At 50.1% G+C, this 15,654-nt stretch overlaps 4 protein-coding genes and 1 non-coding gene across 5 annotated transcripts; 3 read left to right on the top strand and 2 right to left on the bottom strand.

The window, feature by feature from the left end:
- Positions 1-64: 64 nt before the first annotated feature.
- Positions 65-3,264, top strand: V1518DRAFT_417742 (uncharacterized protein). Its single transcript, XM_066904381.1, has one exon. The coding sequence runs from the start codon at positions 282-284 to the stop codon at positions 3,018-3,020; it is 2,739 nt and encodes a 912-aa protein (XP_066759014.1). The 5' UTR covers positions 65-281; the 3' UTR covers positions 3,021-3,264.
- Positions 3,265-3,404: 140 nt separating this feature from the next.
- On the top strand, positions 3,405-6,817 carry V1518DRAFT_433656 (raffinose synthase or seed imbibition protein Sip1-domain-containing protein). The gene is made up of 3 exons (XM_066906231.1): positions 3,405-3,596; positions 3,666-4,489; positions 4,537-6,817. Exons 1-3 carry the CDS (start codon positions 3,581-3,583, stop codon positions 6,496-6,498), a joined length of 2,802 nt encoding a protein of 933 aa, XP_066759013.1. The 5' UTR covers positions 3,405-3,580; the 3' UTR covers positions 6,499-6,817.
- A 1,633-nt stretch (positions 6,818-8,450) lies between these two features.
- Positions 8,451-9,761, bottom strand: V1518DRAFT_405889 (HMGL-like-domain-containing protein; the record flags this gene model as incomplete). The annotated part of the gene is made up of 2 exons (XM_066901936.1): positions 8,451-9,679; positions 9,743-9,761. The coding sequence occupies 2 exons, from the start codon at positions 9,759-9,761 to the stop codon at positions 8,451-8,453; spliced, it is 1,248 nt and encodes a 415-aa protein (XP_066759012.1).
- Positions 9,762-10,138: 377 nt separating this feature from the next.
- Positions 10,139-10,212, bottom strand: V1518DRAFT_t40. Its single transcript has one exon. It is a non-coding gene; the product is annotated as a tRNA-Val (tRNA).
- A 304-nt stretch (positions 10,213-10,516) lies between these two features.
- On the top strand, positions 10,517-15,559 carry V1518DRAFT_417735 (uncharacterized protein). Its single transcript, XM_066904380.1, has 2 exons — positions 10,517-11,264; positions 11,319-15,559. Exons 1-2 carry the CDS (start codon positions 10,929-10,931, stop codon positions 15,213-15,215), a joined length of 4,233 nt encoding a protein of 1,410 aa, XP_066759011.1. The 5' UTR covers positions 10,517-10,928; the 3' UTR covers positions 15,216-15,559.
- The last annotated feature ends 95 nt before the right edge of the window (positions 15,560-15,654 follow it).

The following is a 15,654-nucleotide window of genomic DNA, read 5'->3' as shown; positions in this document are numbered from 1 at the left end:
GGCAGAGTGCGCCACCTGTGGCGGTGCGGTGTCATTGTGTTCGCCTAGGCTGGGGCGGAGTGATGGTTTGTGTGCCGAGTGGTGTAAGGGACGGGGAGAAAAGGGCTCGACTCGGGGGCTCGAAGGCGTGACGGAGGAGCAGTTCCACGACGGACACACACACTACGCACAAAAGCAGGGCAGCCCGCAGTTCCGCAAGACGCTTCTTCTCCTCCGCTTCATATTCCTCCTCTCGCCCCTCCTGTGCTCCCTCGTTCCTGGCTGCGTGCGGCGAGTCCGCCATGGCGTCGAACTCCCTCGGCCCGCGCTCCTGTCCGCCGCTGTCCCAGCCGCAGCACCACCACACCTTCTCCGCCCCCGGCATCATCTCAGCAGCCACTGCACCTACCCCATCCCCGCCACCCACGCCGCCCCTTCTCCGCGCCAAAGTCGCCGACGACGACATTTTGATGCACGCAGAACCGCAGCTGCCGCCACCGCGCGCGCTCGACCGCGCCGCGGACGGCCCCGGCGGCACCGCATCTAGCTCGCCGCCAGAGCCCTCACCTCCCGCGTCTCACAGCAGCAGCAATGGCAAGCTACCCGCGCTGTCCTCGCCGCTGCTACTTCCGTGGCACGCTGAGTCTGCGCCGTCGCCGTCCTCGTTCGGGCTTGTCGGCGCTGTCCCTGCGCGCCAGCAGCCCATGGGCGCGTTCTTACTGCCCGCATCAGCCATCCCAATCAACATCCCCTTCATCTCCCCCGTCCAGAGCCCAGAGCTGCAGCCAAATCCTGCCGGCGACGACGATCTTTATGTCTCGGCTTATACCGGCTCGGCAGCCTCCGAGTCCGCCATTCTCTCCGCCGAGGCGCCGCCTCCAGCGCCTTTACCCCAACATCGCACCAAGGCAACGTCCTCGCCGCCAGCCACGTCCGCATCGTCAACCTCGACATTCAACCCGGCGTCGATTTCTGCACCAACGCAGAACCTACTTGCACTTCAAGAGGTCGCCCGCGCCGACGATGCCACGCGCGCTGCGTACGCCCAGGTCGCCGCCGACGCTGCGGCCGCGAGCCAGGCGCGCTCACGCAAGGCGTCGAGGCTGCTCGGGCTGTTCAAAGCGAACGATACTACGCCGATGAGTACTGACAGCATTCGTGAGACTGACGCCGATTTGGGCGCGCCGTATCCGCACGACGCCATTGCACCTTCGAAGACGGCGGCTGCTCCCGACGCCGACGTCACTTCGGCGACGTACATCGTGCATCAGCACCCACGTCAGGAAAATAGCGATGGCGAGTTGTCCGAGGACGAGAGAGCGCCTATGGCGGTCGAGCTTGTGCCGTATAAGCACCAGGTCGGCGGGCACACCGCGCTGTTCCGGTTTTCGCATAAGGCCGTGTGTAAGGCAATGGCTCGGCGCGAGAATTTGTGGTACGAGGCAGTCGAAAAGAACCACAGCGACTTGCTGCGGTTTATGCCAAAATACATTGGAGTACTCAACGTGCGGCACGTCGTGGACTCGTCGTCGGACGACGACGATAACATGAGCAAAGATCTTGCAACCTCGGCGGACCGAAAACGTCAAAGTGGTGGCGCGTCTAAGAAGCATCTGAAACGCGACTCACTCAACGGCGGCTCGGACAAGACACGGCTGCCTGAAGTTTTGCTCGAGGATAACCGCCATATCATTCCCGAGTCCATGATCCAAAAATATTCCACCTCCGCACCCGAAGACTCCACCACCATCCCTGACTCCTTTCTGCTTGGCGGCCTGGGAAAGAGCGTGAGCCAGAGCCACGAGCGGATGTCCTCCTGGGGTGCGACAACAATCAACCACCAACTGCGTGAGCAGGTCGTGAACGAGGTTCTGTCGTATCGGTCGCCCCATCGACTTATCGATGGACGACACCACCATTCGCACCATTCGCGACGGAGGTCGCAAAAGCCTGATAACGGTGTTAGCGATGATGAGGTCAGCGCGGATACCTCGCCGCAGAGCGTTCCAGCGCGCGAGGACGACGGGTTGTTTGAGATGGACGACATTCAGAGTCTTGCGGACTCTGGTGATGCGTCTCTATACAAGAAGCGGTCTTCTTCGACCGGTGATTTTAAGACATCGCAGTATGGACAGCTCTCATTACCCGATACGCCCGCACCTCAAGGAATCTCCAACCTCGGCAATAAGCAGCCACACAGCAAAGCCAGCTATTCTCAATCCCCAAGGTCGCATGGAAAGAAAACCAGAATTGAGCGCTTCTTGCTGCTTGAGGATCTCACGTCCGACATGAAACATCCCTGCGTGCTGGACCTCAAGATGGGAACTCGTCAATATGGCATCGACGCTACCCCGGCAAAGCAAGCATCGCAGACTAAGAAGTGCGCCACCACGACAAGTCGCGCGCTAGGCGTGCGCGTATGCGGAATGCAAGTTTATAACACGCACAAGCAGTCATACATCTACCGGGACAAGTACGAGGGCCGCAAGATGCGCGCCGGTGCGGAGCTTGAAAACTGTCTGGTCCAGTTCCTTACCAGCGAGGATGAGATGACAACCGAAGGTCGTCGGGCCGTGCTGCATCACACGCCACGTATCCTGCGCAAGCTCAATGACATTGAAAAAATCGTGAGCCGGCTGATAGGATACAGATTATACGGCTCCAGCTTGTTGCTTATGTACGACGCCGACAATCCGATGGGAAAGATCAATTTACGAATCATTGATTTTGCACAATGCGTCGCCGCTGGGGACCCATCTCTCGAAAACGCAAGCTGCCCACCACGGCATCCGAACCAACCTGATCTCGGCTACCTGCGCGGCGTGCTCACACTCAAAAAGTATTTCTACAAAATCGGCCACGATGTCGCACTGCGCGAGGGACAGGTGTTTGACGACTTGCTAGTCAGATCCGACAATGAGTACGACTGGGATGCATTGCGGAGAGACGTTGCGAACGACGCCGACGCCGCTGAAAAGCACGGAGGCAGTATTTCGGCTGGCGCGATCACTGAAATTGACGAGGAGCTTACACCAGTTTAACTAATTCCTTCTACGCATTTTTGTACATAGGTTTTGTTTGTTTCTTATTTCCCTTTCTCCGCGTTCTTTGGCGCTCTGTGTACTAACGTTGCTCTTTTTTGTTAACTAATGTCCCGGTTCTTGAGAGGCGTTTTTTACGATGATTCGACACCACTGGCCTGTATTCTTCGGCAACCTGCTAGTCCGTGTATAGAGTGCAAAAGTAAACAGTTTGTAATAATAATAGCCATTTGCTGCAAAATCATTACTCTCTTGATGGGGAAATGCATCCGCTCCCGTGTGCCCAGGGGGGCGGCCGGTGACGTCGTCACTTCCCCGCGTCTGTCCCGTGACTTTGCGAGACTGAACCCAATTTCTGGATCCCATTTCTAACACCGTCGTCATCGTCACCGGACCCGTTCGAACCGCTTGACTCCTCCACTCAGCGCTCGTGACAGACTCAGGCACGCCGGTGGTGAGCGGTATTTGTGCTCATATATAATTGCTTGCAAAGGTGAAGCAGTTTATAGAGTATAGAAATTGCGCTTTTGCATCAATCGCATTAGGACGACGAGACCACTATGGACTTTCTCGCAGGTTTACTACACACATATACACAACTTACATCTCAATCGCATGTGGCTGACCAAAAGAAAATTCATCCAGTTGACGAAAAGATCACAGTGTGGTTAGACCCGGCGTTGGGCACGCAGACATGCGCGACATCGCGCATCCTCGAGTTCAACGCGTACATCCCGACTGCTGAGTACACCGCCGTTGTAGCGGAGCACAGCAACAGCAAATTCGAACTTGAGCTATGGTGGACTGCTGCTTCCGGCGAATGTGCGGAATGGCAATCGAGTGCATTTGTGGCCGTTGACGGCGAACTTGTTCTCGCGTCTGGCGAGGCGTCGATGTCAGCGACCAGGTTGCTCGAGATGGCGAATTCCACATCTTCTCTTCGTGAGGAGAGTGATAATACCGTGACGCGACTCGCTGTCCGCTTCGTCCCGCCCAGAAACGCTACTGTTCTCAAATTCACCGCGCGGTACAGGATCGCCAGTCCCGAGTGGACGTGGATCGGGAATCCGTGCAACAACGGCAAGGTCATGTTGCTCCGAACGAAGCTGCCCCCTAAGATTTTCGACGGCATTGTTTACGCGCGAGCTGAACTTCCGGACTTTGACGAACTGTTTGGAAACGTGCCGCGCCAGTTCCTTGATGTCTCGCCAGTAACCGCTCAGGTCGTGAATTCCAAGGTGTGGAAGGTGGCTGGTGTCGCGCCTTCGGGACTGCATATTCCTACGCTTATGAAGTTCGGAAAGCCTGTCAACATGCTGCAGTATCTTGCGCTTGTGCGTATATCGTCGTCATGGATGGGTCCGAGACATGGAAACTCGGAATTTGATATAGACAAGCCCGGGTTCTTGCTATTGTTCCAGAGAAGCGATGGATGCCATGTGGCATTGTTGCCGTACTCTAGCATGAAAGTGAGTTTCCATTAATTATTGGGCGGACAGGAATTGACTTTTTACAGGACCTAGTTACATTCTATCTCGACTCTGAAGAGGGATACGTCGTATTCAACGTTTCCAACACGTCTAACGTGGACCACAAATTTGTTGCATTTGTCGGCGTCGCCAAGGAACCTCGCCATGCTGTCGAATCAGTACTTTACTCGCTGCGCTCGTACACCACTTTTACGATGTCTACAAATTACAAGACGCTCCTGAAAGACGTTCACGCACCGGAGGACGACCTGGAGAATGTGCATCCCGTGTACCCAATCGTGAGAGATATGCGGGCTGACGAGCCTTTGGTCGGCACGTGGTTTGAGCAGTGGATGGACTGCATGGGCTTCTGCACGTGGAACTCCATGGGCGTAGGAATTTCGCACGACAAAGTTATGGCTGCGCTTGCCTCGTTGCACGAGCGCGGCGTACGCATTGGTATGTTGATTCTCGACGACGGATGGCAAGTCGTGAATGACCAGCGTCAGTTAGTCCGGTTTGAGGCCAACGAGAAGTTTCCCATGGGTCTGAAGTACACGGTCGATGCTATCAAGGCTAAATATCCTTATATCAAGCATGTTTCCGTATGGCACGCTTTGCTTGGTTACTGGAATGGTATTGCACCGGACGGAGAGATTGGAAAGAAGTACAAGACTGTCAAGGGAACGCTTTACAACAATACAATCTATATCGTCGACGGCGAGGATGTCAACAAGTTCTACGACGATTTCTACGGCTTTTTGTATTCGTGCGGTATCACGCTCGTCAAAACGGACGTGCAGATGCATATCTACGACATCAAAAGTGATGCAATCGAACATAGCGACATTTTCCGCAAGTATCAGGACGCGTTGAAGTTACAGTCGCTGCGCTACTTCAATCGCGGCGTGATGTACAGCATGGCGATGAGCGAACAGTACTATTACTACTCGCTATTGCAGACATCCAGTCCCAAGCCATCGTTGCGCAATTCGGATGATTTCTTCCCCAATATTCCGGATTCACATCACTGGCACATTTACTGCAACGCGATGAACGCGACGCTGACGAGCTTGTTGCACGTGATTCCGGACTGGGATATGTTTATGACTACCATTCCGCCATTCTCGATGCAACATGCTGCCGCGCGCTGTTTTTCGGGAGGGCCAGTGTACATCACTGATACTGCCGGATTTCATGACATGGACTTGATCGCGCAGATTCAGGCAGAGACCATTCGCGGGTACGCTGTCTCATTGCGGCCGTCGATGGCCGCTGTGCCGGTAGACCCGTACTTTGATTTACACGATAAGCGTGTGCTCTTCTTGTGGAACTTTTATGGCGGCAGCGGTGGCTTCAGCATGCTTGCGGCGTTCAACGTTACTGAGGGGCGCGCTCATGAAGGTGAAGACGACGAGGTTCTAGTGGCGCCGGTCAAGATGGGAATGCTGCCCGGTATCGTGAGTGGCTCTGATTACGTCCTGCGGTCGTATGTTACGGGCGAGACTGTCGAATTTACGATGCCAGCGGCACCGACTACTGATGCCGACGAGGATGCTGCAAAGCCGTTGATGCTTACCAAGCTGAAGAGCAGCGAATGGGACATTTTCACCGCGGCGCCGCTGGCGACGATCAAGACGCATTACAAGACGATTAAAGTCGGCGCCATTGGTCTTCTGAATCATATGACTGGTGCCGCTGCTATCGAGCGTCAACAGGTGACCGTCCCTCGTACGGGCCGTGCGACGCTAGATGTGGATATGAAGGTGCTAGGCACTCTTGGTATTTATGTTTCTGATTTCGTGCCGAAGGATGCGGATGATGTTGCCACGGCGACACGAGATGCTATTGCGAGATTGCTTGTCACGATCCAGGGTACTGTCATGCCTTTGACGGCGCTGTCGGCCCAAGGAAATGTGTTAAAGGTTGATCTTGAACGAGCGTGGACAGATCTGAAATTAACCTCGAAATGGTCCAATGAGATTGCGTTGCGCATTTATTTTAGTTGATTTGCGAGCACGTGTGTGTGTAACATTTGTGATTGCTTTGTTGCGCGTTATATAGGTTATCGGTGTTTATTCGTGGTCTGTGCATTTTTACGAGCGACTAAGGAAATAGTTGGGAAGGGGAATAGCTGATCGATTATTTAGCAAGATTGGGGTTAGATATTTATGTTATGGTATTGTTAAGGTGCATGAATGGGCTGTGAATGTGTATTGTTTGTGTATCGTTCATGGTAAGTGTGATCGATTAAATTAGCTAATATCTAATTCGCAAAACCAAAGACGCAGCTGTGTGGACGTGTGTTTTGGATTGCTGCAAGCGACGATAACAATACCTTGAGTTCGCGATGATGGATCTTGTGGGTTTTGCATGTGGACAGCCGGCCCCCGAATATTGATCCAAGTTGCCAAGCTAAACACGGATAATCAAGGGTCCGTCGAAAGCCGTGGCGGTGCTTCTAGAAGCACGGGAAGCGTAGGTTTGAAAATGTCGTGCACGCCGACGCGCACGCGCACTTGCGTCACAGGAGACCCACTTCAGGAAAATGCGTCTCCCTGAGTCTCAAATAAAAGAGATTTAGTGCCAAATTTATCACAATAAATAACCCTTACCCTTGTAAATTGAACATTTGGCACTTCAACACGTATTTTGGAGATAGGAGCGTGCCACTGCCCTGGACAATGGTTCCACGATGGTGCCACGCGGGTAGCGCCACTGCCGTTCAAACAGCGGCTGGTCCCAATTTTGAGAGGGAATCTGAGTGTCCGAGTGACGTGTGAGCCCTAGAAGCAAGTCTAATTGATACTCTATTGTGCATCTAGCGCAGTTTCAAGTTTTGTAAAGCGAGGGCCGATATCTTGGTAGCGGGGCGATTAGGTGAAACTTGGGCAAGCATGTAGACTAGCGCGGCCTTCCCAAATTTAGTGGCATTATAGTTCAGAAATTTGTTAGTGACAACTTCCGTACCCTAGATTTGGTTGGGAATTGGGACTCCACTATGGGAATACGATTCGCAAAGTGAGCCACCGCTCGGGAAAGTTGAGCCACTGACACACGGGCCTCCCCCTCTCCCGCTCGCTCAAAACGAGCAACTTGGTACCTCCCGCCATGCAGACTGCGCCATGAGCTTGACGTCGGGACCATGCATCACAAGTTTGGATTTTCATTTTGCGCGGGGCTGCAGCAGTGGCGGTAGTGGTAGCAACGGCAAGAAAAGGTACCAATTGCCACGGTGGGAATAGAGGGTAACCGACGCGTCTCACTATGTTGGCGAAATTTGATTTGGGGACCCGCCAATGCACTACAATGTGGTGCCTTGCGTATTTTGGCAGGCTCGCAACATCTTGACGCTCGACAATCGGAATACCGTGGATAGCACATAGATCTAACTGGCGGCCGAATATTTTGGCTGCGCAGGGTGATGGCCAGATTTGCATATGCAGCCGGAAGAAGTCAAGCCATGCGAAGTGCAATAACCAGAAAGATTAAAGCCACCAACACCAAGGTGTTACCGCGTACGATAAGAAAACCAGATCTGATCTCGAGAAGCCTATTGAATCCGATCACTTCGGAACTGTTGATGTTTGCAACGGCACGGCTTCTACATATAAGCAGCAGACTTCCATATCTCGCATATCACAGGCATCATACATTACGTATGCTTTGATGCATCAATCAAAGATGTCAGCGTAGGACAGTGAGCATATTTGGAGTGGACTATCTGAACCGTGAATTCCTAACAACCGCTACTTTTGAGTATGATACAAAACAAATGTAGAACCAAAACCACATTAGCTAAGTCAATGGATCGCCCACTTGCCTTTTAAATACCGTAATGAAATAAAGAAAATCTAAATCAATGTATAACTCCTCCCTTCAACGCGACGATACCTAACGGCTTCAAACAGAAGAAATGCGTACCGTATCATGAAAATTTAAGACCCAGAATAAAATCGCTCTAAGCATTAATAGCAGCGGCGACGTCATTCACGTCAGCATGATATTCTCGGATAATCGAATCAACATCGTCGATGTTCAATGGCCGGATGTCACCCAGAGCCTTGATCTTGGCAGTCACCTCCTTGCACTGCGCGTCAGTCAGGTTGAGGTTCAGCTGGTCAACACGCGACTTGATGGCGTTCCATCCCGTAAGACGGTTGGCAAAATGGATGTATCTCTGAATGCCAAAGTCGGAGGGGTCGAGGATCTCATAGGTCGAGGGGTTAGCCAAAATAGCCTTGGCGTGGATGCCAGCCTTGTGGGTGAAAGCGCAGAAACCTGTGATCGGGTTGTTGAAAGGGACGTTAATCTTAACAGCATCGGCAACAAGGTTCTCAAGGTCGCGAAGCTTATGAAGCTTGTACTTAGAGAGAACGTAGTCGCGGTCAGCGGCAATCATACGGGCCATGAGACCACCGAGAGAGGTGATACCATTCCGCTCGCCGATACCCAGAACAGAGACGTCGATCAAAGTGGCGCCAGCCTCAAGGGCAGTGTATGCGTTAGCAATAGCGCAGCCAGTGTCATTGTGGAAATGGCATTCGATCTCGCAATGAACAATAGAGCGGAGAGTTCGAACAAGGTCGTACACTTGTCGGGGGTTGGCGCAACCAACAGTATCGGCAATTCCGACACGGTTAACACCAATCTTGTCGACAGTTCTGTAGATGTTCAGGAGATCGACTAGGTCGGAGCGGAAAGAATCCTCAGACGAGAATCGGATCTCAATACCGTGCGACTTAACGAATTCAATGACTTCGACGGCAGACTGGGCAATGTAGTTCATATCCTTGCCATGAGAGTATTCACGAAGGAACTGCGAAGTGCCAATGACAACGTCAACGCCGTCGACACCAGTGGCGACGGCAATCCGGGCATCATCCATGTGACAACGGATGTGGGTGAGGATCTTGGCCTTGAGTCCAAGCTTGCAAATAGCCTCGCAGTCGAGCCTGCTCTGCTCCGAGGCAGCTGGAGAAGTAAGCTCGATGTAGTCGACGCCGAAGTCATCGAGAGCCTTCGCAATCTCAATCTTCTTCTCAGTGTCAAAGAACGCATTAGCAAACTGCTCTCCCTCACGGAGGGTAGACTCAATCAGCTTGAAGCGAGACACATTAGAAAGAAAGTCGTGGGGGTTGGGTCCGTAGGGGTTGGAGCGGACGCTCTCAGTTCCTTTGACGGGTGAATCTGGGGGGAATGATGTTAGCTAAGGAACAAATAAAAACACAAGCCATAAGCTGCAATACGAACCAGTAGTAGCAGGCGGCATTGTCAATAAAGAGAGAGCGCGTAAAGAGGGAGAATACGAGTAAAGAGAAGAGGTCAATAAGAAGACGGGTCGGCTGGTGGAGTTAAATGCAGAGGGGCCGAGTGAGAAGATTACTCACAGCGCGAGCCCGTTCGCGCATTTGCTGAACGCCTCTGCACGAAAATTTTTGCTCGCCGCTAGTATACCCTTGCCCTACTCGGTCGCAGGTCATGTGCGCCCGTTCGGGCTTGCTCCGCCCGTGTTTGAACAATCTCACCCCCAGTACCGGCAAATAGCCACAGCTGCACGAAACTGAACTACACACAGGATTATACGTATCATAAAAATCTTGTATAACAATCTGCACAAAAAAATTTAATCAGATTCACAAAAAAAACTGATTCGACCCAGGATCGAACTGGGGACGTTCTGCGTGTTAAGCAGATGCCATGACCAACTAGACCATCGAACCAATTTCTTAGAGATTTAAATTTATTGCCTCATACTAATTACAGTCCAGCAAAAATCATGTGACTTCAGTAAAGCACAAGACTTCATTCCCGTGACTAAGCTTGATAATTGGTCTGAGCTGCAATTATTTGACAAAAATATTGAGAGTTTACAAAAATAGCTGGGGAAATGGAGTATTAGGCCCGAAAATGAGATGAAAGGAAAATAGAATAATAGCTGCTTGTACGTCCTGACAGGTCAAGGCTGAGAGTTGCGTCGGCTGCATAAATCTCGGTACCCTTCGGTTGGACGTAGTAGACAGTTGACATGAGCAAAGAAATCTGAGACTTGCATATTTTCTTTAGACGTCGAGTGTTTAAGCTCTAGGTTGTACTGACACTACTTCTGCTCTAAGTGATTAGGGTGTCCAGCAGAGAACCGCTGCACAAGCTAAGAGGCTATAGTGGACTTGCGGACAGCGTAAAGTCGTGTGCTTCGCTTTTGTCCCAACACCCCTTCGAGAGCTCTCATCTCCGCACTAACAGTTGTCGAGGACGATTGCTCACTTCTGTCGACCTACCGAACGGCACTCTGACTGCATTCAACTTCTTGAATTGCCACTTGGTATGACAAATACTGGTTCCGGGCATCGCTTGACCTAAGTGAAAGCCCGGCAAACCAGCGCTGAGTTCTGTGTGTTGCCTCTCATCGCCCGCTTCAGCGGTGTCGTTGAGCTTGATGTCCGCGTCTTCGCCAGCGATTACGGGCAGCTCCTCTCCTTCGCATGAACGCCACGGTCAACGTGCTCACGGTGCGTCTCAGATTTCGCGACCAGGCACTCGAGCGACTAGCGTGACACCTGAAGAGAGGATTAAATATGCTCCTGTAGAGCTGTCCATCAAGTTTCACGAGTCGAGGTCCTGTTCTGAAAGGATAGTTATTGACGATCAATATGTGTCCAACATCCCGGAAGGAACTTTTTTTGAGGTTCTCTCGTCAGATGGAAACCCGGTCGATTATTTTCAGCTAGAATATGCGGACCGGGAAGTTAAGAAGCGGTTATTCTCAGGCGTTGTAAGTTGGCATATAAACTACCGTTCTGTGTGCATTGCAGCTAACACAATAAAGACCACCCAGCAAATGTCAATTTTAACCGGTTCCCCATTATGGTCGATCGTTCGAAATTTACGCAGCGTGAAGATTTGTCGAATTGATCAAAAGGACGCCGAGGCTGATTTACTTACGTTCTACATTAGAGACACACACCTAACTCGAAGTGACATGTGGCGTATCCCGGCTATGTTGTCGGGAAAACCGGTTACTGAAGGCCAGGCGGTCGAATTTATTGGCTCGATAAAGATCAATGTGAGCACAATTCACAGAAACGGGAAACGAGTGAAACTTGCGCTTGTCGGACCGGACACACGGTCAGTTTTTCGTTCTCAATCTGTTCGCTATTTGATTTTTCTCCAGATGTCGACAGAGATGTGGTTTTTTGACGAGAGCGGAGAGAGCTACTTTCATAAAGTCATAAACTCTTACTTGCCAGATCTATTTCGTCAATGGCGAAAGGAAGGAGTTCACCACCTGATATCTATTGTGATGTTTACTAGCGTCGATCTTAATTCGTCGTCGGCCTCATTACCGCATGGCGTTCGAAGTCGCAATGTTCGTGACCATTTTCGAATTGTCGTTGATCGCATGCGAGTTTCAGATTGGGCTTCGATAATGGAGACTCTACGGCGAGAATTTGCTGAGTTTCAGGAGAACGTACTTGTCCGACAAAACGACAAAGGAAACAGCGAACTGTCCGGTGCCATTTGCCCTGCGATCAAGGGAAACATTCTTGAAGCCATTAATTTTGCTGCAACTCAGACGTCGATGGAAATCAACGCCGACGACAGTCTTCGTGGATACGTCCAGACAATTGTTGTATCGCCAGGTTCGGGACTATTTGACGTCGAAGCAGATTTGTTACAGCGGACAACTCAGAATTTGATGGCAGCCAGTGTCAGTATAGATCTGGTCTGTCTGACTCGAATGCCGTTACACATCGTGCCGTTATTCAGATATCGAGATGCGTACAGTAATGTCGTGCACTGTATGCCACATTGGATTGATGTTGCATATTGGAAATCTATTTCTACAGACGGAAGTAATAATGCGCCGTGGGTACCCCGGTGCCGCATATATGAGATCCAAATGATGGGAATCATGGAAAATGAGCTCAGTTCAATTAGTATCGACTATTTACCATCAATATCAGATGCCGAGGCTTTGCGAACATTCATGACAGAGTACGACGAGAATGCGCTGAAGAGTGTGATAGTCGGAACTGATAATTCTACGGAGAAGATGCCTAATTTCCTAGGCAGCAGTGGCAGATTGTTTCGAGATGATAATCCACTGTGGACTACAATTCTCAATCCTTCGAATCCGTCTGAGGATGAAAAGCTTAGCTCCAGCGCTCATGGAACATGGAAGCACATTTATCCGCGCAAGTCTTCTATCAAGTCTGTGAAATGGAAGTCCGTGATCTCACCTGCATCATTACCGATTACAACTGAAGTGTTTCCTTCGCCAGAGGAGTTTTACGGTTCTTACCTGTGTCAATCTTACGATGTCATTATCAAGCTTGATAGCGAGGATATTGAGCCCGAGAAGAGGGACCCTCAAGCTGTTTTACGGGCCATGGTATCGTATCGTGTCGGTATGGGTTTTCAAATTACCGTCGGACCTATTGTGGCAGACATCGAAAGTCAGAGCAAAAACGATCCAAATCCTTCAAGGCTTGTGCAGGAAATTCCGGAATCATGCGAAGGAGTTAGAATATATCTATCTTCCGGAACAGAAATGCACAGAATTGCATATATCAATGCGAACAAGGTTATGATACAAATATTTCACAAAGTTAATCAGAAGCTGTCCCTTGAGCAAGATGTCTTATACCGTCCTCTGGTGAAAACAACTTCAGATAAGGACTATCAGATGTACAGTGTGCGATTTCCGGGTGCACGTCAAAAGGATACTTTTTTCAAAGAGTTTGATCTTTATCTTGCTGGCGATGATTTGCCAAAGGATCGAAGCGAGTTTTACAGAACTAGGATTGTTTTGATTCCAACTGAACTTCAGAATAGTCGACTATTGTACAACAAGGCACAGACACAAGCGAAGACTCCGAAGCAAGAAGAATTAACGCCTGAAGAGATACGTCTAGACGGCCTACGCAAACTGAGCGACAAGTTTTATAGCTCTCAATATTTTTCGCCAGAAGAAACACGCCACGAGCAGGGAAGAAAGAAGAAGGTTGTTATTCCAGAACTGAAGTTTTATACTGGTGATTTATCGGCATTCATTACTCAGCTTGTCCGAACGACCGGCGAGGACGATACCGTACGAAAAAAGGATTCAATTATCATGAATGCTTCAGAACGATTTGACAGACGGATAAAGCTTGCAAAGCTGGCCGAGGAAATGCAAGGAGAACACGGAGTCAAACTTGTTGACCGTCGGTGGCATTGGAAATTACACCAGCACTGTTTCGTTGGATCTGAACTCGTCGCATGGCTCCTTGAAAATTTCAAAGATATCGATACGCCGGAGGCGGCTGTGGAATATGGAAATGAACTCATGCGGGCTAAGTTGTTTCACCATGTTGAATTGCGGCATCAGTTCCTCGACGGACATTACTTTTATCAACTAAATCCAGACTTCAGAAACTCTGCGAGTCTTTCGGTGGCATCTCAGACTTCAACAGGAGTACCGCAACGGATGAGTTGGCTACGTGGGGCATTTGACATAGCCACGACAGTCAGTACTGGTAATGGATCCGATGGCGAGGTATATGCGGCATCTGTACCATTACCGCATGCCCCGCTAAATCGATCAGTTTCAGGCTCCTCAGTACAAAGTGATGCCGATTCTTCTATTGCAGAGTCTGATGAATTGGCGAACTCTACGATGTCGCTAGATTCTGATAATGGCCGGCGCGGGCAACAGTTTGCTAATACCCCCTATACTGCAACGCGACGTGTCGAATTGAGCAAACTCATCACAATTGATGTTGATCCATTCAAGAAATCATACAGAAGAGAGCTAGTGCGTCTTCATTACGATCGTCTGCATAATCCGGAGTCCTGCTACCATCTTATGCTAGAATGGATGAATACTACTCCGAAGTTTATCGATGAAACCGTTGCATCATGGAGCCGAATTTGCGATAAATCTGGACTAAAATTAGTCGAAGTTCCGATAGTTGAAGCGGTGGCATTGGCGAATGTGGACCCATTTATGCCGGTTACTCGTGTCAAGTTTATTATTTCGCCGCCTATCACAAAAACTACTGATCCTGTGTTGTGTGATCCCTTGTTCTATCAGAAACAAGTACTGGCTGAGCTTGGTTATGTGCTTGATATGGACGCAAAGGCAACGCTTGATCAGTCGAATCTTGATATAGAGGTTATATATTCTTGGGGACGGCCACATTTCCAACACTCGCAATATATTCACAAGACTGGTGCCACTCTTGCGGAGCTTGATCAAGCTACTGGTGAATTCATCTTCGTGAGAAATCCTGTTGGCGGTGTGAAGTTTGTGCAAGCATCGTCGACGGGGGCCAGCAGCAACTCTGCTACTTCTTCTGCTCATCAGACGGATGCAGAAGCAATATGTTCTGAAGCTGTTGACTTTATAACAAGCAATCCATTCAAGTTAAAAGCATTCTTTCATCAAGTGCTGGATGAATTTTCTCATCGGCGTGGTATTGCGGTTCCTTTCAACAGTCCACCGGCTGATATGAATGTGTACGGTTCTTCTGCAGCATCGAATACCACACTTCGCGTTGATGATTTCAATCATGGCATGGGCAATAGCTTCAGCAGTGGTAGTGTTGTGATCGGTACATATGGAAGCCCCAATCCACTTGTGACAGACGAGGACTATAGGCCGACTTCACCATCGAATGTGCGGCAGTACAGACCTCCGCCGTCGGACACCCGCGACGACGACGCGTATACGATTGTATGATTTGTGTTGCCTTGATATCTCTGCGCCGTCAAAGCTAATGAAGTTCTTCACAGTATTACGACTACGACGGCGGACACTTTTAAAGTGAATAAGTATTATATGTGAATAATATGTGAATAGTATGGTTATGGTTATCATTATATTCTTTCTTTGCATTTTGGGGAATAGTTTGGTTTTGGTCTAACTAGTTTGTATTTGTGTTGTCGTTGATGAGCGCAATTGGATTGGATCCGCAGCTAGGCTCGAAATTGGACTTGGGTGCTACTGCGCTAAGATGTAGATAGTTCACTACATATAATTATGGGAGAGTTTCACAGCTAATTGAAGCGACTACACGCTGGGAGATGTGGAATTGGAATTTCGCGGCTGACTCAACATGCGCGAGAGCGGAATCGTGAGTCGTGACTCGCGATTCCCAACGAGATATCAGATGTTCCGG

The sequence above is a fragment of the Limtongia smithiae genome (assembly GCF_038497785.1).
Source record: "Limtongia smithiae strain NRRL Y-17922 unplaced genomic scaffold V1518scaffold_7, whole genome shotgun sequence".
Classification (NCBI taxonomy): Eukaryota; Fungi; Ascomycota; class Lipomycetes; order Lipomycetales; family Lipomycetaceae; genus Limtongia; species Limtongia smithiae.
The sequence above is the reverse complement of the archived record's forward strand: the minus strand, read 5'-3'. Positions and strand labels throughout refer to the sequence as shown.

What these genes read in the sequence shown, in the direction of transcription:
- V1518DRAFT_433656 (XM_066906231.1), top strand. An exon ending in TGCCGTACTCTAGCATGAAA is followed by an intron (nt 4,490 to 4,536) that starts GTGAGTTTCCAT and finishes GACTTTTTACAG; the next exon opens with GACCTAGTTACATTCTATCT.
- V1518DRAFT_417742 (XM_066904381.1), top strand. Translation starts at nt 282, where the DNA reads ATGGCGTCGAACTCCCTCGGCCCGCGCTCCTGTCCGCCGCTGTCCCAG.
- V1518DRAFT_417735 (XM_066904380.1), top strand. Translation starts at nt 10,929, where the DNA reads ATGTCCGCGTCTTCGCCAGCGATTACGGGCAGCTCCTCTCCTTCGCAT. An exon ending in AGCGGTTATTCTCAGGCGTT is followed by an intron (nt 11,265 to 11,318) that starts GTAAGTTGGCAT and finishes AACACAATAAAG; the next exon opens with ACCACCCAGCAAATGTCAAT.